General features: G+C 38.4%; 1 protein-coding gene and 1 long non-coding RNA gene across 3 annotated transcripts; both read right to left on the bottom strand.

The window, feature by feature from the left end:
- On the bottom strand, positions 3,731-4,597 carry LOC109843008. The gene is made up of 3 exons (XR_002247481.1): positions 4,463-4,597; positions 4,001-4,351; positions 3,731-3,912 (listed from the first exon to the last, which is right to left on the bottom strand). It is a non-coding gene; the product is annotated as an uncharacterized LOC109843008 (long non-coding RNA).
- LOC109843007 lies at positions 12,820-26,129 on the bottom strand. 2 transcript variants are annotated; one of them, XM_020411929.1, is made up of 6 exons: positions 26,067-26,129; positions 25,825-25,941; positions 25,567-25,703; positions 25,214-25,456; positions 24,838-24,913; positions 12,820-12,931 (listed from the first exon to the last, which is right to left on the bottom strand). In XM_020411929.1, the coding sequence occupies exons 3-6, from the start codon at positions 25,620-25,622 to the stop codon at positions 12,884-12,886; spliced, it is 423 nt and encodes a 140-aa protein (XP_020267518.1). In that variant the 5' UTR covers positions 25,623-25,703; positions 25,825-25,941; positions 26,067-26,129; the 3' UTR covers positions 12,820-12,883. The 2 variants fall into 2 exon arrangements, with proteins under 2 accessions (XP_020267518.1, XP_020267517.1); XM_020411928.1 differs by lacking the exon at positions 12,820-12,931 and having other exon boundaries at positions 24,638-24,913; positions 25,102-25,456.

Here is a 26,213-nt window from a genome sequence, read left to right as displayed (position 1 = left end):
AGGGAGGGCAAAATCCGGATTTTAGACTGGAGGGGCCTGGACGCAATTTTTTAAAAAAGGAGGGGCTGCAGTACATTAGGGAAAGTAAGGGGGACTGTAGCACAATAGAAATTGAGTTTTGAGGCCTTGAAGCAATTTTCCCCTAATTCTATCATCAATATATTTACAGGGAGGGCAAAATCCGGATTTTAGACTGGAGGGGCCTGGACGCAATTTTTTAAAAAAGGAGGGGCTGCAGTACATTAGGGAAAGTAAGGGGGACTGTAGCACAATAGAAATTGAGTTTTGAGGCCTTGAAGCAATTTTCCCCTAATTCTATCATCAATATATTTACATTAAGCCTTCAAATTAGGGAGGGCAAAATCCGGATTTTAGACTGGAGGGGCCTGGACGCAATTTTTTAAAAAAGGAGGGGCTGCAGTACATTAGGGAAAGTAAGGGGGACTGTAGCACAATAGAAATTGAGTTTTGAGGCCTTGAAGCAATTTTCCCCTAATTCTATCATCAATATATTTACATTAAGCCTTCAAATTGCCATATTCTCAATTTACGTCTTAAAGTTCTTTATTTGCGTTTTTAAAACTGGTTTACCAGTCCAATATATTTTTGAAAAATCTCCTAAAATACTTATATTATAAATGAGTCTCTGAAATGTCATAAATTGTATTAAATTAGGTCTCTCTTATTAAAATCGTTATCTTTAACTCCCAACAGACTTAATAATGTTAAGATTTGCCATTATATACTCAATTTTTTAATATAAATTTTAGCTAATCCGTACCATTAGATAAAAAACCAAGTGAGGGCAAAATTTTGGACTAGTGGTGGGCATATTCTCAATTCGCTAAGTTTCACTCCCTTAACACTTACATACCCTTACTTGTTTAAAAACTCCAAAATTAACATATCAATGTTATATGAGAATTTTCGAATGAAATTTTCATGTTTGCATAATAGAAGGTAATAAAGTGCTAATCTTAAATAACTCAAGACATATAATGGGTACAAAAAAACAACTGAGAGTATATAAGTGCTAAGTGACTGAAATTATAAGGTATTTAAGTGCTATTGAGCCTCCATATTTTCTACTATACTTGGAAGGGCAGAAATGTACTTTAATAAGGGACATCTTTTTTCTCTCTCTTTTTTATTTTGTAGACTATTTCATATATCATACAAACATCTCTTATTTTCTAGAATGTTCCATACAAATACTCCCTCTCTCTTATTTTCTAGAATGTTCCATACAAATACTCCCTCTCTCTTATTTTCTACAATGTTCCATACAAATACTCCATGAACATGACTCTGATTTTCTAGAATGTTCCATACAATACTCCATGGACATGAACCCATATAAGTACATATCATGATATCAATTATATATTACATTCTAAAAGGAATATAGATTAAAATTATAAGTTCTTTTTAGAAATAGTAATAATATATATAGCAAAAAAAGGCAAAGAATGTAAAGGTATATAATTTTTTTTTAATTATAACTTTTGTGCATTAGGCACGTGATTATACAACAAAAATGTAAAAATCTTACCTTTCCTTATAGGATAGAAAAATAGTTTCCTTAGGTTTAAGTTATCACATTATAACTATAATCAAATTGACGATGCATTTTTGAGATATAGAAAATTACTTAAAAATTTGTGTGCCTCTTGCATGTGTATATGCACAAGACACATCTTTTTTTTCTCTCTCTCTTATGTTTTCTAGAATATTTCATATATCATAACAACACAATCCCCCCCCCCAGTCTGCCCCCCTCGTAAAGGCGACGCGGCCAGTCGCCGGGCGCCGGGCGACCGCGCGACGCCCCCCCCCCCTTTTTTTTCTACGAATCTTGCATACGAATACTCCGTGAACATAGCACATGAGCCCATGTAATTACATATCAATTAAAATTTAGATTCTAAAAGGAATATAGATTAAAATTATAAGTTCTCTTTAGAAAAAATAATAATATATATAGCAAAAAAAAGGCAAAGAATGTAAAGGTATAGAATTAAAGGTATATAATATATATATATATATTAGAAATTATAAGTTTTGTTCATTAGGCACGTGATTCTACAACAAAAACATAAAAATCTTACCTTTCCTTATATGATAGAAAAATAGTTTCCTTAAATTTAAGTTATCACATTATAACTATAATCGAATTGACGATGCATTTTTGAGATATATAGAAATTTACTTAAAAATTTGTGTTTCTCTTGCATGTGTATATGCTCATGAAATAATGATAGTATTTTAGTCATCATCTATTTCAACTCATTAAAACTCAACTCAATTCTTCTAGGTTTTTTATAGCTAACTTGTTTTCATCTCTCTCTCTCTCTCTCTCTCTCTCTTCTATTTCTCAATATTTGTTATTTACTCTTGTATTTGCAGACCGGTATCTTGTTTTAGAGATAGTCTAAGTCCGTACGCAACAAGATTAGAAAGACAATAAGATGTAATGAGATGTTATTTTTAAGGATGTTAAGTTTATTCGGAGTTATAATAACAAAAAAATTACCATTAGGGACTTACTTGATGCAACTTATGCCGGGCTTATTTTTTACATACGTGTCTTAAGGGTTTGTTTTAAAAATACCTCATATTTAGGTGACCAATCGGGGGAAAATCATATTTATTACTATTATTATTTTATAATTTCGATTAAGGTGATGGTGGCGAGAGAAGTTTAACTAGGGAACAGTAACGGACCAATTGTCCCACCATTTTAGCAAAAAAAAAAAAAAAAAAATTGGTAAATTTTAGCTCCTGAATTGGAGTTGATGGTTTTGGGGGATAGAGATAGGCAAGTTACAATTTTTTGCCATGTTGGCCAAAACAAAGAGAGTCGGCCTTAATCTTTAATTAGGGTTGCTTAATGCGCATGCTTTGGTATAAGCAAGTTGGATAACTTCTAAAGGTGACCTGACCCATGCCTAGCACTAATAGGTAAATATAGATTCGTGTTGGATGATCATTATTTGTCTATAGGCCATAATGATAAAAACCAAGAAATCACTAGTAGAAAAACAAGCAACCTAGACGGAAATTTCCGTCTAGGTTGCTCTATTTCCCGTTTAGGTTGGTACACCTAGACGGAATTCCGTCTAGTTTGCTCCGTCTAGTATGATTCTGTCTAGGTTGGGACAAACTAGACGGAATTCCGTCTAGGTTGAACAACCTAGATGAAAATTAACCTAGACGAAAGTAAGAAATCTGTCTAGGTTGTCGACCTAGACGGAAAGCCGTCTAGGTTGAGTCCGTCTAAGTTGCCTCCGTCTAGGTTGGCAACCTAGACGGACTTCCGTCTAGGTTGATTATGACAATCTAGACGGAATTCCGTCTAGTTTGACTCATCCTAGACGGAATTCCGTCTAACCTAGACGGAGGCAACCTAGACGGAAGTCCGTCTAGGTTGATTATGACAATCTAGACGGAATTCCGTCTAGTTTGACTCATCCTAGACGGAATTCCGTCTAGGTTGATATTTTTTCAGCAAAAAAATTATTTATAATTTGTATTTTTCTGTACAATTACATTAATACATGAATACATCCAATAAATAATGTATACATGAATACATCCAACCATCCAAATATAATCAAAATTCATAACAATTCCATTCAAAACTAAATATAATCAAATCCAACACAATGCACAAATCCAACCATCCAATCCAAAATATACATCAACCAATTCCGTCTAATAAATACATCCAACAACATATATACTAATAATGTACATAACTAAGATCGGATACACGACATGAATAAATGTAGTGTTATAACAAATAAAACTATTTATTGCATTAAAAATAAAAACACCTCATCTATCATCGTCGTCGGCAGTATCTCTATCCCGGTTACGAGAACGGGTGTTGCTCCCTCCAATATCTCCACTCTGAATATTCAATTGAATAATCATTATGTAGTGTTTGATAACATAATAAATAAAAATAAATTTATAAATGTAAGAAAAAATAAGGTACCTAAGGGCTGCTCTATCTAGCGCCGGAATTATCACCAATCGAGCTTATGATCCGTATGATGCCACTATACGCTATAAGGAATCTAATCGCCTAAATATTGTATCATACCTCATGAGATCGTCCGTCGAGTTCGCTATCAGCGCAACTCTAGTCATCTCATTATGTTACCTGAATATGCAGCTCCGGATTAATTTTATCAATCAAATATGCAGAGATACGTGCGACAAATGACATAGCCTGGAAACTGCTTGGGGCTGCTCTCATTGATATAGATGGCGTGAAGGATGCTGTGGATGATCTCATGCTTATGCCGGTGAATCTCCAACACCATGCAGTGGATATCTTCCTCTCCTATTATTAGGGAGAAATAAATATTAAATTTTGCTCTCGAATTCAATAATGTTAAACAAATATAAATAGGAATGTAGTATTCAAATTGATTTGATTTTTTATCATCCATACCTATTATAACTCATCAGGTTCTGTGTGTGAGAGTGATGTTCTCCTCTACAGAAAGCATATGAGGGTCCGACTCGGTTTGTTCCTCCTCCTGGGAAATGTACACAGATGTTGTCTCCTTGGATGCAGCCTCAAATCCCTCCTAAAGCACAAATATATAGTTAATTCAAGGTAAAGACCATATTATTTGTGTTCTTGTTTCCTCGTAATATTAACAACGAAATAGAGTTAATAATACTACTCAAGATATGTATAAGTCTCACCACCAACTCGAGATTTGCCTTGATCTTATACCGATTCTTCTCATCACCCCTATATCTATCACATAAATGACCATACGCCGCTTTTGCCCTCAAGTGTATCGGCATTAATGATTTTCCTTGCCATATTATAAATTATAAGATTTCATAATCATACTAAGCATTAAGATCATTTAAAGCTTTAAATGACATATACTGTATCCTGACAATAAACATCATCCAGATTGGCATAGGAGTGTGAGCCCAAGTGGTGGTCATGCAGCTTCTTTCTTCTATTTTCTGACCCCTTTGTGGATTTATTCTTTAAAAAAAATTAGTAAATATGTAATGAAATAATATCTTAAAACTATAAAGTACTTTTCATGAAACTAACCTTAGCGACATCGCTGTCCCAATACATGAGGAGAGCCGTGAAATGAATCTCGTCAACTCGGTCATCGAGGTTTAAAAACCTCTGTCGGTCCTCCTCATACCTGCCATAGGTTTCATGTTTGATCTCATGCCTCCATTGTTTGAGGATTGTTTCAACCTTGACATTAAACACATAATTCCAAGCCCCCTCAAAGTCCTCAAGGCAGAAGCAGTCCTGTAGATTTACATATACATTTAGTAAGGATAATTTAATATCAATTACTAATTATTAATAAATGAAAAGCTAAAGAAATATGCAATTACCATAAGCTCAGTCCATATCGCCTCGTATGCGGTCCATGGTAGTTCTCAGAAATGAAAATAAGGGTTGATAATGTTCACTCTACACACGAGAACCTCAATATATATATTCAATCGGGTCGACCAAGGACCAACAGGCAAATTAGAACTATTCCACCGAATTATCGCCCTTATTCCTCTTGGCGGTTGTTTAGATTCAGGCTTACCTCCGTCACGTCTGTTCTCTATGCGATCTAGCTTAGCGCCTACAATAATAACATGACAATATATCATATAATATATAAATATGAAAATTAAAAGTATTTATGCAATTGTTATCTCTCTTTCTTTTACTGCGAGTGCAACAACTTTCCTAGTCTCCAACATAGGAAGCATTTCCTCTTACTTTCTCGCAGCACGTGGGTGGTACTTCCTTGAGTCAGCCATGGACTTATGAGAGTCCGGAGATAAGGTAAACTGAGATAGTCCTGTGTCTTCGGCCGCAAGTCAGTATGAAATGTATAGGATGGATATGTCGGGGTCTAAGAAGCACCTACATAAGAAAGGAGAATCATTAATATGAATTTTTAATTGACCATTATCAATTATTAAATATTGAAAACCTACGTCGGGGGGATGGTTCTGGTGCTGCATTAGAGGGGTCGGGTGATGAATAACCCGCATCTATAACAAATAAACACTATGAGCTAGATAACTAATAATTTATAAAATATATTAAAATATTATTTAATTTTTATACCTACATCCGAAGATGGTAGTGTATCATCAGCACCAGTACCTGGGGTGATACTCCATGATCGATCACCCTCCGGGCCAAAGAGCCTCCTCGCCCTCATCATTTGCAAATTCAATTATTAACATAGTTAAGAAAAAATTGTATACATGCTCATGAGATATGTATTATGAAATGCATTATTGTTTTTATTATGATAAGCTAAAAATCGGTAATGTATAGTGTAACATATATAGTTCATACCTACATCCAGCGTCACATTCTGTGTGTAAGAGAATTCTTGCCAAACGTCATCAGATGACCCAATTGGTTCACTATAATTATCTTCACTTTCTTCAATATTTTTTCATTGTTATTAGGAAGAACAACAAATCTTGGCTCCTTGTACAAAACCACCCAATCAGACATGACATTCGGATCTTTCACGAAGAAGCACTGATCAGCTTGTTCTACGAAAATAAATTTCTCATCTGTATATACTTCTCGGTGGAGATTGACTAATGTAAATCCATAATAATCTTTTTTCTTTTTTGCAGGACACCATCGAACCTTGAACATCGTGTAACTACATTGTTTTGGTTTACCAAACCCGTAAATTACCTCAACAATATCTTCTAATTGGACATAATATAGTATGCCAGCTAGAATTGGATTCTGATCTCTTATACTTGAAAAATATTCTTGAGCAAACAAACCCATGACCCCACTATTCTGAGTTACCCTCCTATCATCGGTCTCTAATGTTCAAAATTTATATCCATTGACCAAATGCTCATTATAACGTCTCACTTCATGATAAGGGCGTTGTGCATGGATAATAATGTCATCTGGTAACGTAGTACCATCAAGAAGTGATTTTTCAACCTAAGCCAAACAATTTAAGAATATTTAGGTGATGTTATATTATGAATATTTAATAATTAATTGTAAAACACTTACATCAATTCCTATATCTTTTCTGAATATTATGCGCTGCATTCCTACCGGTTGTTTCATTCTTAAGCTTCTCCAGATGTCGCCTATATAAATAATATATAAGTTTGTATTGGATATCAGGTGCTTGAGATATGTGTGACGCCTAGGGTTCACACAAGGCTACAGTCCCAGGTGAAACCCAGATTTGTCGAACCTACCAAGCACCAAATACCATGCTACAATATGTTTCACCATCACAATCATTATCTCTCTAGTGGAAACAATAAATAGATGAAGGTACAGACAGGCAAAACTAGAAATAGAACAATACCGAGTATACACAGAAGAAGCATAAGAAATATTAATAATGAGCCCAATTGGAAATGAAAAATAGATATATCTCTGAGTCTGAACTGAGTCTCAAATACAATGAGTCAAATAAACAAAGTCTCACAAGAGTTCTCAATTCTAAAATAAATTACCAATCTAGAGTCTGAAAAATAATCAACTACATGTGGAGTTCTGGAAAGACTACAAAATATAATAAATAGCTAAACGGATAACTAAGATGTCCCATCAACCTGCGACTCTCTGTGCGCCGGACTCGCTGCCTGAAAGAGGGGAAATAACGAGCGTCAAAGCGCTAGCGAGATCATCACTACCTCTCCCCAGGGGAAGGGGTATGAGTATATATAGAAAATAGAGTCAGTACATACATATATCAAATCATTCATATAGCTCTTCATGAATGAAAAACAAATAGTCAAGGAAACACACTCCAATCTCCAACATAAAGAATAAATATCTCATCTCGAAGTACATCCGAGTAACCTGCTCTAATATAAGAGGATGCCAGCCAAAACAAACAAAATATAACTGCCGTTCATAACGGGTGTGCCAAAAATCTCAAAGTAAATACCCTACTCACGGGTAATCTATCATGGAAGTAAAACTCATAACTGATCAAATACCTATGTGTGCATCATCTTGTGCTATAGCGATACTTTTGTAATGCTCTTACTCAATCGCTCTGCGGCAATAGGTTTTATTATCTCCATATTCCGGATACATGTAATAACGATACTTTTGTAATACTTTTACTCAATCACTCTGCGGCAAATAGGTTTCATCTCCCTATTTCCGGATACGTATAGAACAACATTCTTCAATATGTTTTTATCAATTTATCTCATGTCAAGTGTGTGTCAATCTAACACAATCTAGCATATATGCATAAATCTCGGTGTTCGTGTCCACATCTGAAGTTCACCATCATTCCAGGTGTTTAACAATCACTAATGTCATAGTCTATCATCATAAGGTCAAGAAATTCGTTCAACAACCAAAAACAAACTCAGATAAACATGCACAGCCAAAACAAACTGGCGGTCGACCGTGGCGGTCGACCGCGATGGGCTCTAGAGACTACCCAGGTCTCTGTCCTGCACGCGGTCGACCGTGGCGGTCGACCGTGAACCCAATTTCCAGTTTTTCTCCAGATTCTTATGTGTCGTGTTCTCGTCATATTTTTGTGATTCAAACATGATAAAAACTTCATGAAACTTGCATACAAGCATGGTACAGCAGATAGAAATATATGAAAACAAAACAACATATATAAACATAAATTTATGCATTTGATTTATATTCAAAACCCTAGAACATGCATAAAAGCTCAAAACAACGAATCGAACTCCTTTCTTTACTTTAACCACCTTTAAAAATCATCAACAGATCTAAATCACATCTGTAAAAACGTTCTCAACCTTTTTAGCATGAAAAAACCTAATCTTTATACATATAATACAAAAGAATTGTCTTTTATACATAATCTATTCGTTTAGGCTCTACAAAACATGTTTAAATCTCTTTAAAAACGTTTTGAAAACTGGGAGGAGGATTAGTAGAGATGATACTCGCCTTTGGTTGTAGGAAAACGTGTTAGAAACAAGGTTGAAAAAGATCTCCACTCCAAAAGCCAAGAATCACCCGAAAATCCACTTGAAAGCCTTCAATCTTCTCCAAGAAATCAAACTAGGGTTTGGGGGGTTTTTGTGGCTGTTAGGGTTCTTAGGAAAACTGAGAAAATCGTGAAAAACTCATATATATATCAGGGGAAAACGAATATGGATTTAGAAATCCGAAACCAACTCAAAACAGAAGAAAAACAAACTGCAGGTCTCGCGGTGGTCGCCCGGGCTGCGGTCGACCGCGGCGGTCGACCGGACTAGGATTTCCCAGATTCTCATGAGTTTGGCCATTTGTGCATGTTTCAACACTTCTATCTCTCATGTATGAACTCGTTCATACTCAAATCACATGGTATTATACTCATATACCATTTAATGATATTTATCATACTAAATATCCACATATCATAATTTATCACATATAAATTTTATTATTCATAAATTATCGGGGTTTTACGTTCACCCCCCCTTAAGAGGATTTCGTCCTCGAAATTCCGCAGTCACATCTCAAAGCTCAAAAACTGGAAAAACACATTAAGAAGGTGTAATTCATATTAAGAATTCCTTCTGCACACATCACCTAGCATTAGCACAATGATATTTAAAGTTAACAACCTAAAATGCAAACATTCTTACCTAAATCCTTAACTAAACAAAATTTGGTATGTCGAGTGAAATAATCCAAACAAGAAAATCCTCATGTATATACCATATGCTTCAATTGATTAAGGATTAGGTAAAAATATCCCCATTCTAGTGTTAAAGATAAATATAAATGTGACTAAACAATCATAGATAATGACAACTATCAAGTCATATAAGCACATTAACATCATACCTGTCCAAACAGGTGTAATGACAACTATCAAGTCATATAAGCACATTAACATCATACCTGTCCAAACAGGTGCGGGTAGTCACGACGAACATCCTCCTCGCGCTCCCAAGATATCTCTTCGGTTTCTTGCCGGTTCCACTGAACTTTCACTAATGAAATGACTTTATTTCTAAGCTTTTTATTCTCTCTAGCAAGTATGCATACCGGTACCTCTACGGTAGTCAAATCCTCCTGAATCTCAATCTCTGGTGAGTCAATCACTCTTTGCTGCTCATCATCCCGCTTATGCTTCTTAAGCACCAAAACATGAAAGACATCGTGTACACTCGACATCGATGCTGGGAGATCTAATCTGTAAGAAACAGCTCCAATGCGCTCGATGATCCTAAAAGGACCAAAATATCTCGGGGCAAGCTTCCCCCATCTACCGAATCTCTGAACGCCCTTCATTGGCGATACTTTCAATATGACTGAGTCTCCGATCTAAAATTTTAAAGGTCGTCTCCGCTGATCTGCATAGCTCTTCTGTCGACTCTGTGCCGTAAGAATGCGCTCTTGAATCAATGTCACCTTTTCTGTGGTCTGTCTAACTAACTCTGGACCAATCAATAGACTATCCTCTGGCTCTGCCCAACATATAGGCGATCTACAAGGTCTCCTGTACAAAGCTTCATACGGTGCCATCCCTATGGTATCTTGATAACTGTTATTGTATGCAAATTCAATCAGTGAGATGTGATCCTCCCAGCTACCCTAAAAATCTATAACGCACGCTCTCAGCATGTCCTCTAAGATCTGATTCACCCTCTCGGTCTGCCCATCTGTCTGGGGTGGAAAACACTGCTAAATAACAACTGACTGCCAAAAACATCCTGAAAACTCCTCCAAAAATAAGATGTGAAGACTGAGCCCCGATCTGATACAATCGTCTCCAGAACTCCATGCAATCTAACAATCTCCTGAATGAAGATCCTCGCATACGTATCTACCGTATAAGTTGTCCTTACAGGTAAAAAATGTGCGGACTTAGTCAATCTGTCCACTATAACCCAAATAGAATCATTTCATTTCTTTGACTTGGGTAACCCTACTATGAAATTCATGGAAATATCCGCCCACTTCCACTCAGGAATGGGTAAAGGCTGTAGGGTTCCTCCAGGTCTCTGGTGTTCTGCCTTAACTTGTTGGTAGGTGAAACACTTAGCCACATAATCTACAATCTCTCTACGCATACTGCTCCATCAAAAATGCCTCTTCAAATCCTTATACATTTTTGTCGTGCCTGGGTGCACTGTATATCTGCTGCGATGAACTTCATTAAATAGTTTCCTCTTTAGCTGTAGATTGTTCGGCATAACGATCCTGCCCTTCATCCTAAGGCATCCATCTACTCCAATAGTCCAATCATCCTTGGGTTCTTTAGAGATCTCCCCCTTGCGGGTTTGAATCCAAGAATCCTCTAACTGAGCTCCGACTACTCTATCTCTCCAAGATGGCTGTATAAATAACGCTCCTAAGAACACACGGCTCCCGTTAATCTCTGGCTGGAAATCAAAATGGCTGAGGGAATAAAGATCCCGATATAGAGAACACCTTAAAGCTGCTAGTCCGCGACGATGCTTCCTGCTCAACGCGTCTGCCACCACATTCGTCTTTCCCGGATGGTACTGTATAGCAAACTCATAATCCTTAATAAACTCTACCCATCGTCGTTGCCTCTGGTTGAGTTCTTTCTATGAGAAGAGGTACTTCAGACTCTGGTGATCTGTGAATAACTCAAACTGTACCCCGTACAAATAATATCTCCACGCCTTCAGTGCAAAGACCACTGCTGCTAGCTCCAAATCGTACGTGGGATAATTCTGCTCATGAGTCCTCAGCTACCTTAAAATATAGGCTACGACTCTCTGGGTCTGCATCAATACACCGTCAAGACCTGATAAAGATGCATCAGTGTAGACAACAAAAGTCTTATCTCTGCTAGGAATAACCAAAACTGGTGCTGAAGTCAACTTAGTCTTTAATGTCTCAAATGCCTTCTGGCACTCTATGCTCCAAATGAACTGTACACCCTTCTTAGTAAGGCGTGTAAGTGGTGTGGAAATCCTCGAGAAATCCTGAATGAATTTTCTGTAATAGCCTGCCAAGCCTAAGAAGCTATGAATCTCGGTAACTGTCTTCGGTAGCTCCCAATCAAGTACGGCTTCTACCTTAGCCGGATCCACTACAACGCCCTCTCGGCTAATAACATGGCCTAAAAATCTGACCTCTGATAACCAGAATTCATACTTGCTAAACTTAGCATATAACTGGTGCTCTCTCAATATCTGCAATGCTAACCTCAAATGCTGCTCGTGCTCTGCCTCTGACCTCGAGTAGATAAGAATATCGTCGATGAAGACTATCACAAACTGGTCCAAGTAATAACAAAAAACCCGATTCATCAAATCCATGAATACTGTGGGTGCATTGGCTAGCCCAAACGACATGATAAGAAACTCGAAAGACCCATATCGAGTCAAAAAAGCGGTCTTGGGAATATCCATCTCCCAAACTCGTAACTAATGATAACCGAAGCGAAGATCTATCTTCGAAAAACACTGCGCTCCCTGTAACTGGTCGAACTAGTCATCGACCCAGGGTTCACACAAGGCTGTAGTCCCAAGTGAAACCCAGATTTGTCAAACCTGCCAAGCACCAAACACCATGCTACAACATGTTTCACCATCACAATCGTTATCTCACTAGTGGAAACAATAAATAGATGAAGGTACAGACAGGCAAAACTAGAAATAGGACAATACCGAGTATACACAGAAGAAGCATAAGAAATATTAATAATGAGCCCAATTGGAAATAAAAAATAGATATATCTCTGAGTCTGAACTGAGTCTCAAATACAATGAGTTAAATAAACAAAGTCTCACAAGAGTTCTCAACTCTAAAATAAATTACCAATCTAGAGTCTGAAAAATAATCAACTACATGTGGAGTTCTGGAAAGACTACATAATATAATAAATAGCTAAACGGACAACTAAGATGTTCCATCAACCCGCGACTCTCCGTGTGCCGGACTCGCTGCCTGAAAGAGGGGAAACAACGAGCATCAAAGCGCTAGCGAGATCATCATTACCTCTCTCCAGGGGAAGGGGTAGGAGTATATATAGAAAATAGAGTCAGTACATACATATATCAAATCATTCATATAGCTCTTCATGAATGAAAAACAAATAGTCAAGGAAACATACTCCAATCTTCAACATAAAGAATAAATATCTCATCTCGAAGTACATCCGAGTAACCTGCTCTAATATAAGAGGATGCCAGCCAAAACAAACAAAATATAACTGCCGTCCATAACGGGTGTGCCAAAAATCTCAAAGTAAATATCCTGCGCACGGGTAGTCTATCATGGAAGTAAAACTCATAACTGATCAAATACCTATATGTGCATCATCTTGTGCTATAGCAATACTTTTGTAATGCTCTTACTCAATCGCTCTGCGGCAATATGTTTTATTATCTCCCTATTCCGGATACATGTAATAACGATACTTTTGTAATACTTTTACTCAATCGTTTTGCGGCAAATAGGTTTCATCTCCCTATTTCCGGATATGTATAGAACAACATTCTTTAATATGTTTTTATCAATTTATCTCATGTCAAGTGTTTGTCAATCTAACACAATCTAGCATATATGCACAAATCTCGGTGTGTGTGTGTCCACATCTGAAGTTCACCATCATCCCAGGTGTTTAACAATCACTAATGTCATAGTATATCATCATAAGGTCGAGAAATTCGTTCGACAACCAAAAACAAACTCAGATAAACATGCACAGCCAAAACAAACTGGTGTAGGCATATAAAATTGCTTATAGGTCCCTTAGCACAGCTCGGCACAAACCGACAAACCAACGAGGCGACGAGATCGACGAATCGCACAATTCGGAGGAATACCGTATCGAGTGGCTGTTATAGGAACTCTCAAATCCGAAATTCTCAAAGGTTCTTCTAGTTCCTCCAAGACGAAATTTATCATCCGGGCCCACCAGTCCGCATCACTGGAGTGAACCCAAGTAGGGGCCCTGAAATCCCGAGCAGGGAACTCTCCTTTGACAGAAATAAATGTTCTGATAAACACCTCCGCTAACTTAGCAGACTCTCCGACAGGGTGCTCTTTTTGGAATAAACCTGGCTTCAAAGCCATGAAATTATTGAAACCAGCGGGATGAGTACCCCGATGAGTGATGTGCCCCGTAGCAACACCGCCTTGGTCTTGAACAAGTTCCCAATTCATCGACCGCGGGATAGAAGCGCACTGATAATAAGAAATCGGCCACATCCGCTCCAAATTGGGAAGGAAAAGACGACGGTTGTTGACTACCTTCAGCCATTTGTAATTCCCCTCGGACATCCGCTTGGGGTCCATTTTTACAGAATCCCCGAATAGGAAGGACGGCTTCTTTAAAATCTCACGCTCTGCGGTTTCGAATTTGGCATTTGTAACCAAAGACCTGAGAGTCTCAGGAAAGGCTTGAGTGATGAGCTTCGACCGTTCTTTGTGGGTGTTCTGAAACACTGGATATTCAAAGGCGAAGCTGAAGATTGTATTCTTCTCCGCACCTCCCGCATGACCGAAGTAGTGGTTGAAAGAAAGAGGCTCTTTGGAGTAGCATACTGCAAATAGAAAAATTAGTCATAAGAAGTCTAACTCAAGAATACAAGGTTCAAACCTGCGTTCGGGGTCTTGAACGCAGGGTCTCAACCTGCATCCGAAATTCTAAACGCAAGGTTCAGACCTGCGTTCGGGGTCTTGAACGCAGGGTCTCAACCTGCATCCAAAATTCTAAACACAAGGTTCAGACCTGCGTCCAAAATTTTTTAAACGCAGGGTCTGAACCTACGTTGAAATTTCAGGAACGATGGAGCTAGCCATACGTTTAATTGGAATACGGATCGCCAATCAAGGGTCGAAAATGAGAGATCTGTCAAATCGACTTCCAATGGGTCAATCTTACCATTGGTTGAAGGAACTAGCGACGAAGGCGTGAGAACTTGATCATCCCCGGAGGCTCTAGCCGAAGAAGCACCCTGAGCTTCGGCGATCTTCGATTTGGACGCCATTTTCTTCTTAGGCCCCATGGCAATTGTGGCGAAGAAGACGAAGATGGGCGAAGTATTTAGGAACGGATCTTTTCCTCCGTTGAAGCGCTGGAGAAGATGAACAGGAGTTCTGTTAAGAAACTGAGTAAAAAAGGAGAAAAGTCGAATGACCTTTTGATTTGACCTCAGTGGTCTATTTATAAACAGCTGTAGCTGTCAAATCGAAACGAGATTTTAGGTAAAATCTCACCTGAAACGTGATTCTCGCGTTTTCAAATGAAGGGGAGGGGGGTTTTCAACTCCCAAACGCACCCTCATGATCAAACAGTCGAACGCATGATTTAGACGTGCGTTCTGATGGCCGAATTCAGCCTACCACATAAATAACTCCTTCAAAGGGGTAAATATTCGAAGTAATAATCAGACGGCCGAGATCATTTTACCTCAGACGAGCTGATCAAGAAGATTCTTCCGAAGCTGTCTCCCTGACTAAGCTGGGGATGAAAGTCTGTTCATACAAGCTGAAGTCTAAAGCCATTGTTGATGAATCAAACAAGAAGGAGGATGTCGACAAAATTTGCCCAAAGCCCCGAGATGCTCTACTCAGTCTACAATGGAATACATTTAATCAGCAAAGTTTTGGGATCCAAAGTATTCCGAAAATTCGTCCCAGTCAACCGCGAACTTTCGAAAACTTTGGAGGGGGTTCTGTAGGCTGTCTAAAAATCACAACGGATAGCTAATTCTCCATCGAACACTGATGATGGAAGTTACAATCTGACGACTTCCAGAAGGCTACAATTCGAAGATTTTCACATGTCAAAGAGTTAAAGCAAAGATTACAAAACGACAGTCTTTAGCAATACTCTGACAGAAAGGATTACAAATCGACGATCTCTTCAAACCAAGACGTGGAAGTCCTCCCCGCGTACCATCATCAAGACACTACACCGATTCAATCACCTACGCCGCTTCAACAGCTATAAACACGAATGCAGCTTCTTATGTGAGATGATTGATCTTGATGGCTGCGACAACAACATGACTAATATTATATTAGCAACCATTAGAGGTGCTGATGAGCAGTGTAATGATATTCGACACACTCAGTGGAGATCATGACCTGCAGTTGATAGAGCGTTATTGAGATGCCTCAATTGTCACAAATGGCCTGAATAAGACCTTCTTTACTGGTCTTTGGTGTCATCCATATATAAAGACAGAGAAATCTAAATACTACAACAATCAACAGCTCGAACGCAGCTCCAATCGCTGCCAAGCACAGCTCGAACGCAGCTCCATCGCTGTCCAACGCAGCTTATCAACCGCTGCCGACGCAGCTCATCCATCACTGCCCAACGCAGCCCGTCAGTCGCTGCCAAACGCAGCTCAATCACCGCCAGAACGCAGGTCAAGGTTCTGACTCATTCAAACGCGATCGTAACAACTTCGAAGCTGTTCTTCACCCACGATTTGAGGAGTGGCTTTAGTGGGTTGTTACACCCGATTAGTGGGTTGTTACACCCGATTAATGGGGTAACTAAACCCCTACTTAGGTGCGGATTATGGGGGCAGTTACAAATTAAGGAGGTGGTTACACCCCTTAATCCCCTATAAATAACGACAAACTCAACAGAGTTAAAGATCGGATTTTTGATAATCAGATCAAGGGGTGGATTTTTGTGGAGAAGGCCTTTCGATCAGATCTTCCAGAATCAGAAAAAGGAGGATTGACTCCTTACACAGTCTGGGAAATCAACAGACGGAGGAACTCTAAGCAGTCGGCATTTGGCTTATTAACCGAATTATTTTCGGTTCCAACAACTCTATCATTAGAGTTTGTTGCTTGTTCTGAATCACAAAACTCGTCAAGAGTTATCAACCAGACAAGTTCAAGTGAGTATAGATATTCGGATTGTCAACGAGAAGCAAACTCGACGCAAACAATCGAGGGAGGCATCTCACCGCTACCAAGAAGAACCCAGAATTAAACAAAGGAGAGAATCCCGATCATTCTCTTCTCTTTTGTAATCGAAAATCCAATTGTAACTGAGATTAAAGGAATACAAATTAATTTTTCTTTTATTTCTTTTACTGCAAATTTTTCCACAAACAAAAGATCCCAATCAAATACGACTTCTACCTTAGCCGGATCCACTGTAATGCCCTCTCGGCTAATAACTTGACCTAAAAATCTGACCTCTGATAACCAGAATTCACACTTGCTAAACTTAGCATACAACTGGTGCTCTCTCAATATCTGCAATGCTAACCCCAAATGCTGCTCGTGCTCTGCCTCCGACCTCGAGTAGATAAGAATATCATCGATGAAGACTATCACAAACTGGTCCAAGTACGGAAGAAAAACCCGATTCATCAAATCTATGAATACTGCGGGTGCATTAGTCAGTCCAAACGGCATGACAAGAAACTCGAAAGACCCATATCGAGTCAAGAAAGCGGTCTTGGGAATATCCATCTCCCGAACTCGTAACTGATAATAACCGGAGCGAAGATCTATTTTCGAGAAACACTGCGCTCCCTGTAACTGGTCGAACAAGTCATCGATCCTTGGTAATGGGTACCGATTACGGATAGTGACATTGTTCAACTCGCGATAATCTATACATAATCGCATACTCCCGTCCTTCTTCTTCATAAAAAGGACCCGTGCTCCCCACGGAGAATGACTCCGTCGAATGAAACCCTGAGACAACAACTCATCGATCTGGATCTGTAGCTCCCTCATCTCAGCAGGCGTCATACGGTAAGGAGCTCGGGAAATCGGTGCAGTGTCTGGCTGTAACTCTATGCAAAACTCGACCTCTCTCACTGGAGGTAACCCTGGTATGTCCTGGAAGACATCCTCGTAATCTGAGACTACTCGCATCTCACTCAAATCCGCGCTCCGATCCCGTAATATCGCCTCCTCTACGTGCACCAGAAATGACTCCGCAAACTGGTTGCCTCTGGAGGTAGCTACCACTAACTCTGATCCATCATATGCTCTCAAACTGACTGTTTTCGTAAAACAGTCGATACTCACATGGTAGGAAGATAGCCAATCCATACCAAGGATCACATAAAATTCAAACATATGCAACACGATCAAATCAATCGCGAATTCAGAATCGTCCAAGCTGACGATGCATCTCCTACAAACACTCTCTAACAGAGACATTTCTCCCAACGAAGTAGATACAGATAATGAAAAATCTAACAGCTGAGCTACAAGATGAAGTCTAATCGAAAAATCATAGGAGATAAAAGAATGCGAAGCGTCAGAATAAAAAAGAATACGTGCTGGAAAGGAATTCACATGGAATGTACCTTCCACCACAGCTCCGCTCGCTCCATGATCGCGAGGAACCACTGCATACACTCTACTAGTCTGCTGCTCTGCATCACCTGGCGTGAATGGCGCCATCTGCCTCTGCTGGGTCTCCTGAACTGCTCGAACCTGTCCCTCAATCCTCAGGACTGCTAGAGGTGCCTCAATTCTCAGCTGCTGACCCTGACCGTGTCCCTGAGCGCGGTTCTGCTGCTGCTGCTGTGTCCTGTCCTGCTGGCCTGCTGCGGGTGCGCTGCGGCACTCGGCCGCTCGGTGCCCAATCTTGTTACAATTGTAACAAGCTCCCTGGAATAGGCGCTGCTGCTGCGCTCTCTGGTCCTGCTGATGGTCCTTCTTATGGGGACCCTACTGATGCGGACCCTTACCCTGCTGGTAGGGTCCTCCTGAGCCTCCAAATGGTCTCTTACCCTTTCCTTTATCCTCGGACTGTTTTGACTTACCGTTATCCTTACCCTTGATGAATAAGGTTGTATCTATCTCCTGAGCCATGGCAGCATCTGCCACCTCCCGAACTGAACGAAATCGTCGAGATACTATGTACTGGCGTAACCCCGGATGAAGTCCCATTAAAAACATCTGAGCATGACGTTTCTCTGTGTGCCATATACCAGTGAACCTAAGCAATGACATGAACTTACTCTCAAAGTCCATGACAGACATATCCCCTTACTCTAGACGAGCCAGCTCTAACTCTTTTCCGGCTTTCGCTGCAGCCGAAACATACTGCTCATCAAAAAGATATATAGATATCTCCCATGAAACAGTCATCCTCTGTTCTGGGGTGAAGCGAAATCGATACCATCCTCCTGCATCTCCCTTGAGGCTGAAAGCCGCTAGCCTCTGCTTCTGCACCGAATTAACATTCAGCATATCCAAGATGTTACTCACATCCTCTTTCCACTTGTGTGCAGCAATGGAATCCGTCGAACCGTGGAACTCTGGTGCTTTCAACTTCTGATACCTCTCAACTAAACGAAGCTAAGCCTCCTGATCAGCTGCTCCGTCCTCAACTGGTGGTGTCGGTGGGACCACTGGTGCCTCTTCCCGAATAGGTGAAACCTGGATTGTCAAACCTGCCAAGCACCAAACATCATGTTACGACATATTTCACCATCACAATCGTTATCTCTCTAGTGGAAACAATAAATAGATGAAGGTACAGACAGGCAAAACTAGAAATAGAACAACACCGAAAATACACAGAAAAAGCATAAGAGATATTAATAATGAGCCCAACTAGAATAAAATAGATATATCTTTGAGTCTGAACTGAGTCTCAAATATAATGAGTCAAATAAACAAAGTCTCACAATAGTTTTCAACTCTAAAATAAAATACCAATCTAGAGTCTGAAAAATAATCAACTACATGTGGAGTTCTGCAATAACTACAAAGTATAATAAATAGCTAAACGGACAACTAAGATGTCCCATCAACCTACGACTCTTCGTGCGTCGGACTCGCTGCCTGAAAGAGGGGAAACAACGAGCGTCAAAGCGCTAGCGAGATCATCACTACCTCTCCCCAGGGAAAGGGGTAGGAGTATATATATAGAAAATAGAGTCAGTACATACATATATCAAATCATTCATATAGCTCTTCATGAATGAAAAACAAATAGTCAAGGAAACATACTCAAATCTCCAACATAAAGAATAAATCTCATCTCGAAGTACATCCGAGTAGCATGCTCTAATATAAGAGGATGCCAATCAAAACAAAACGAAATATAACTGCCGTACATAACGGGTGTGCCAAAATCTCAAAGTAAATACCCTACTCACGGGTAGTCTATCATGGAAGTAAAACTTATAACTGATCAAATATCTATGTGTGCATCATCTTGTGCTATGGCGATACTTTTGTAATGCTCTTACTCAATCGCTCTGCGGCAATAGGTTTTGTTATCTCCCTATTTCGGATACGTGTAATAACGATACTTTTGTAATACTTTTACTCAATCGTTCTGCGGCAAATAGGTTTCATCTCCCTATTTTCGGATACGTATAGAACAACATTATTCAATATGTGTTTATCAATTTATCTCATGTTAAAAGTGTGTCAATCTAACACAATCTATCATACGTGCACAAATCTCGGTGTACGTGTCCTCTTCTGAAGTTCACAATCATCCCAGGTGTTAAACAATTACTAACATCGAAAAAAACTACGCAAGTAAACATGCATAGACAAAACCAATTGGCGGCCGACCGTGGCGGTCGACCATGGTGGTCGACCGCGACGGGCTCCAGAGACTACCCAGGTCTCTGTCCTGTACGCGATCGACCGTGGCGGTCGACCGTGAACATTGTTTCCAGTTTTCCAAACTGGTTGTGTGTGTGTCGTGTTCATGTCGTATTTTCTCGATGTAAACATGTTTAAATCTTCATAAAATTTGTATGCAACCATGTCACAATAGATATGAACATCTAAAAACAGCTCAACAATTATGAACATAATTTTATGTATTTGATTTGTATTCAAAACCCTAAAACATGCATAAAAGCTCAAAACAACGAATTATTCAAAACCCTAAAACATGCATAAAAGCTCAAAACAACGAATCAAACTTCTTTCTTCAGATTAACCACGTTTTAAAATTCAAACTTCTTTCTTCAGATTAACCACGTTTTAAAATCATCTTCAGGTCTTAAATACTTTTGTAAAAATCGTTCTCAACCTTTTTAGCATAGAAAGACCCAGTCTCTTTACATATAATACAAAAAAGTTAACTTTATTCATAAACTAGTTATTTAGACTCTACAAAACATGTTTAAAACTCTTTAAAAACGTTTTGAAAACTAGGAGGGGGATTAGCAGAGATGATACTCGCATTTGGTTGCAGGAAAACGTGTTAGAAGCAAGGTTAAAAAAGATCTCCACTCCAAAAGCTAAGAATCACCCGAAAATCCACTTGAAAGCCTTCAATCTTCTCCAAGAAATCAAACTAGGGTTTGCGGGGTTTCGGTGGCTGTTAGGGTTCTTAGGAAAACTGAGAAAATTGTGAAAAACTCATATATATATCAGGGGAAAACGAATATGGGTTTTGAAATCCGAAACCAACTCAAAACAGGAGAAAAACAGACTACATGTCTCACGGTCGACCGTGACGGTCGACCGGGCTGCGGTCGACCACGGCGATCGACCGGACTGGGATTTCCCAGATTCTCATGAGTTTGGCCATTTGTGCATGTTTCAATACTTTTATCTCTCGTGTATGAACTCGTTCATACTCAAATCACATGGTATTATACTCATATACCATTTAATGATATTTATCATACGTTCATACTCAAATCACATGGTATTATACTCATATACCATTTAATGATATTTATCATACTAAATATCCACATATCATAATTTATATACTCATATACCATTTAATGATATTTATCATACTAAATATCCACATATCATAATTTATCACACATAAATTTTATTATTTATAAATTATCGGGGTTTTACAATATGGTTTTCTTCTTGCACATGTAACATAATGCAAACACAAAGCATTCGTTAGCCATGTATCCTTCGGCTATCGAGCCATCGGGACAAGCTCGATTGCGAACATTGTGTTTCATGGAGCCCATGTATCTTAGAATCATAAGAAGAGTTAATTATTAGCACGGTTATTTTAAAAACGCATATACAATTAATAAATGTAACAAAAACCATAAATTACCTTTTAATCGGATACATCCAACAATAAGTAACAGGACCGATGATTCTAGCCTCTCTTGCAAGATGCTGGGTAAGATGGACCATAACTGTAAAAAATAAAGGAGGGAATATTACTTTCATATTGCATAGAGTAACTCGGACCTCAACTTCAAGTTTTTTAAATTCATCTACATCTATGACTTTAGAACATAAATTTTTGAAGAATCCACAATACTCAATAATAATCTTCGACACTTCTTTTTTCATATTGTTATGGATTGCAACAGGAAGCAATTGATCGAGAAGAAAGTGATAATCATGGGTCTTCAGACCTAAGGGTTTCCTCTCTTGCACCTGGACATTATTTGAAATGTTAGCAGAGTAACCATCCGGCAAATTTACCGATTTGAGAATTTCACAAAACCGTTGCATCTGCTCATTTCACATTGTAACACGAGAGGAGGTAACTTTAATTTTTCAAGGCCAACATCTTCAGCTTACAAATCATTTCGGATATTCAAAGCAGTCAGATCTTGGCGCGCCCGTAGGTCATCCTTCGACTTATTTGCATCTTGTAGGAGAGTTGATATTATGTTATCACATATATTTTTTTCAATATGCATGACATCTAAGTTGTATTAGATTTTAAGATTTTACCAATAAGGTAGCTGAAAGAAGATACTAAATTTAGATACTAAATTTAGTCCATCCTCTAGGTAATTTTTCGGCTTCGTCCTCAACTTGCATTTTTCGGACCTTTTGTTTATGCTTCAATGGCTTTTTTGACTTTAAGTAAACTCTTACTCTGAGCGGGTTAAATTTAGAATAGCGATTTTTTCCAAACATAATTTTTAGAAACCCCTCAAGTAATTTTACGATCTCATTACCTGTCAGCTAACGCGGCTTCATTCTCTTCTTAACTGTACCATCAAACATAGCTGATAATTTTCTATACTTTTGACTCAAGGGCAACCACCTTCGATTAAACTAATAGCAACTCTTTCGGTTATGTGGTAATTGAAGAGCTTTAAATTCTGGACCACATACAGGACAAGCACACTTGCCCTTCGTAGAGTACCCAGACAGATTAGCATAAGCTGGAAAATCATTAATCGTCCATAATAGAATAGCACGTAATCTAAACAACTCTTTTAAATGGGCATCATATGCTAAAATAATGTCAAACCATAATTGTTTTAGCTCATTAATTAGAGGCTCTAAGTATACATCAATATCATTTCCCGGTGCATGCTTACCGGGTATTAGTAATGAAAGTATCATAAACGGTTATTTCATATAAAGAATGAAGATAAATTATATGGCATTAATACAACTGGCCACGTAGACCAGCCAGAGCTCATTACCCCAAATAGATTGAATCCGTCGCTTGATAGACCCAGTCTTATATTTCTGCAATCTTCGGCAAAACGAGGATAAATTTTATCAACATGCTTCCAAGCTAAAGCATCAGCAGGATGTCTCAATTTACCATCGTCTACTCGATCTTCCTTGTGCCACCTCATATTCTTTGTCGTTTCCTTGTTCATGTACAATCTTCGCAATCTAGGAGCCAATGGAAAATGTCGAAGCACCTTGGCTGGAATTTTCTTCTGTGTTATCCATGTCTCCGTTGTAATCCTTGTTGAAGAATTTGTGCGCTGCTTCCACTTAGAAACTCCACATGTCGGACACTCTTGAAGGTCTTTATTAGCTTTGTGGTACAAAATATAATCATTCAGACATGCATCAATCTTATTATAATCAAGACCCAGAGCAGAGACAATCTTCTCAGCTTGATAAGTTGTTTGGGGTATGTTATTCTCTCCTCCAGGAATTACAGTCCGAAGCAAATCAAGAAGCATTTCAAAATAATTATCTGACATACCCTCCAGGAATTACAGTCCGAAGCAAATCAAGAAGCATTTCAAAATAATTATCTGACATACCACTAAGTGTCTTAATATGTAGGAGTTTTAGCATAAATGAAAATCTGGAGTACTCGGTACATCCCTCATATAAGTCTTTTTCACTATCTTCTAGTAGCTCCATTATTCACTTTATTTCTGTGGAGGAATGCATATCATTAATATTTTCGGCACTTTCAACATCTCCTACCTCTTCAGCTTCAACTTCGATATCATCTTCACTTTTATCTCTGATATCATCCTCGACATTATCATAAACATCATATTTTGTAGGTCGAGGAAAAATATCATTCAATATTCACTAGTAGAAAAACGAGCAACCTAGACGGAAATTTTCGTCTAGGTTGATCCAAATCCCGTCTAGGTTAGTTCAACTAGACGGAATTTCGTCTAGTTAGGTCCATTTATTTTGCTTCCGTCTAGATTGAATCAAACTAGATGGAGTTCCGTCTAGGCTGATCAAACTAGACAGAAGTCAACCAAGACGGAAGTAAGAATTCCGTCTAGTCTGACAGACTAGACGGAATTCCGTCAAGTCCGTCAAACTAGACGGAATTCCATCTAGTCTGTCAGACTAGACAGAATTCCGTCTAGGTTGCTTTTTTTCTAGCAAAAAAAATTAATTATAATTTGTATTTTTCTGTACAATTACATTAATATTTGAATACATCCAAAAAATACTATACACATGAATACATCCAACCATCCAATTATAATCAAAATTCATAATAATTCCATTCAAAACCAAATATAACCAAATCCAACACATTGTACAAATCCAACCATCCACTTCAAAATATACATCAACCAGTTCCGTCTAATATATACATCCAACAACATATATACTAACAATGCACATGACTAAGATAGGATACACGACATGAATAAATGTAGTGTTATAATAAATAAAACTGTTTATTGCATTAAAAATAAAAAAACCTCATCCATCGTCGTTGACGGGGGTATCTCTATCCCGATTACGAGAACAGGTGCTGCTCCCTCCAATATCTCCACTCTGAATGTTCAATTGAATAATCATTATGTGGTGTTTGATAACTATCTCCACTCTGAATGTTCAATTGAATAATCATTATGTGGTGTTTGATAACATATTAAATAAAAATAAATTTATAAATCATTATGTGGTGTTTGATAACATATTAAATAAAAATAAATTTATAAATATAAGAAAAAATAAGGTACATGAGCACTGCTCTGTCTAGCGTCAGAATTATCGCCAATCGAGCTAATGATCCATATGATACCACCATACGTGCTATAAGGAATCGCACTGCCTAAATATTGTATAACATACCCTATGAGATTGTCCATCGAGTTCGCCGTCAGCGCAACTCCAGTCATCTCATTAGTCACCTGAATATACAGTTCCGGATCAATTTTGTTAATTAGATACGTAGAGATATGTGCAACAAATGGCATAGCCTGGAAACTGCTTGTGGCTGCTCTCATTGATGTAGATAGCATGGAGGATGCTGTGGATGATCTCATACGTATGCCGGGTGAAGCTCTGACACCATGCAGAGGATATCTTCCTCTCCTATTATTAGGGAGAAATAAATATTAAATTTTGCTCTCAAATTCAATAATGGTAAACAAATATAAATAGTATGTAGTATTCAAATTGATTCAATTTTTTACCATCCTTACCTATTATGACCCATCAGGTTCTGTGTGAGATTGATGTTCTCCTCTACAGAAAGCATGTGAGGGTCCGGCTCGGTTTGTTCCTCCTCCTACGAAATGTACACAAATACAGCCTCCTTGGATGCAGCCTCAGATTCCTCCTAAAGCACAAATTTATAGTTAATTCAAGGTAATGACCATATTATTTGTGTTCTCGTTTCCTCGTAATGTTAACAACAAAATAGAATTAATAATACTACTCAAGATATGTATAAGTCTCACCACCAACTCAAGATTTGCCTTGATCTTATCCCAATTCTTCTCATCACCCCTATATCTATCACGAAAAGTACCATACACCACTTTTGCCCTCAAGTGTATCGGCATTAATGATTTTCCCTATCATATTATAAATTATGAGATTTCATAACGGCATTAATGATTTTCCCTATCATATTATAAATTATGAGATTTCATAATCATACTAAGCATTAAGATCTTTTAAAGCTTTAAATGACATATACCGTATCCTGACAATAAACATCCTCCAGATTGGCATAGGAGTGTGAGCCCAAGTGGTGGTCATGCAGCTTCTTTCTTCTATTTGCTGACCCCTTTGTGGATTTATTCTTTAAAAAAAATCTGTAAATATGCAATGAAATAATATCTTA

Source organism: Asparagus officinalis, chromosome 5, assembly GCF_001876935.1.
Source record: "Asparagus officinalis chromosome 5, Aspof.V1, whole genome shotgun sequence".
Lineage (NCBI taxonomy): Eukaryota > Viridiplantae > Streptophyta > Magnoliopsida > Asparagales > Asparagaceae > Asparagus > Asparagus officinalis.
The sequence above is the reverse complement of the archived record's forward strand: the minus strand, read 5'-3'. Positions and strand labels throughout refer to the sequence as shown.

What these genes read in the sequence shown, in the direction of transcription:
- LOC109843007 (XM_020411928.1), bottom strand. Translation starts at nt 25,622, where the DNA reads ATGCTTTCTGTAGAGGAGAACATCAATCTCACACAGAACCTGATGGGT. An exon ending in AACCTGATGGGTCATAATAG is followed by an intron (nt 25,457 to 25,566) that starts GTAAGGATGGTA and finishes CCCTAATAATAG; the next exon opens with GAGAGGAAGATATCCTCTGC. An exon ending in CTAGACAGAGCAGTGCTCAT is followed by an intron (nt 24,914 to 25,101) that starts GTACCTTATTTT and finishes TTGAACATTCAG; the next exon opens with AGTGGAGATATTGGAGGGAG.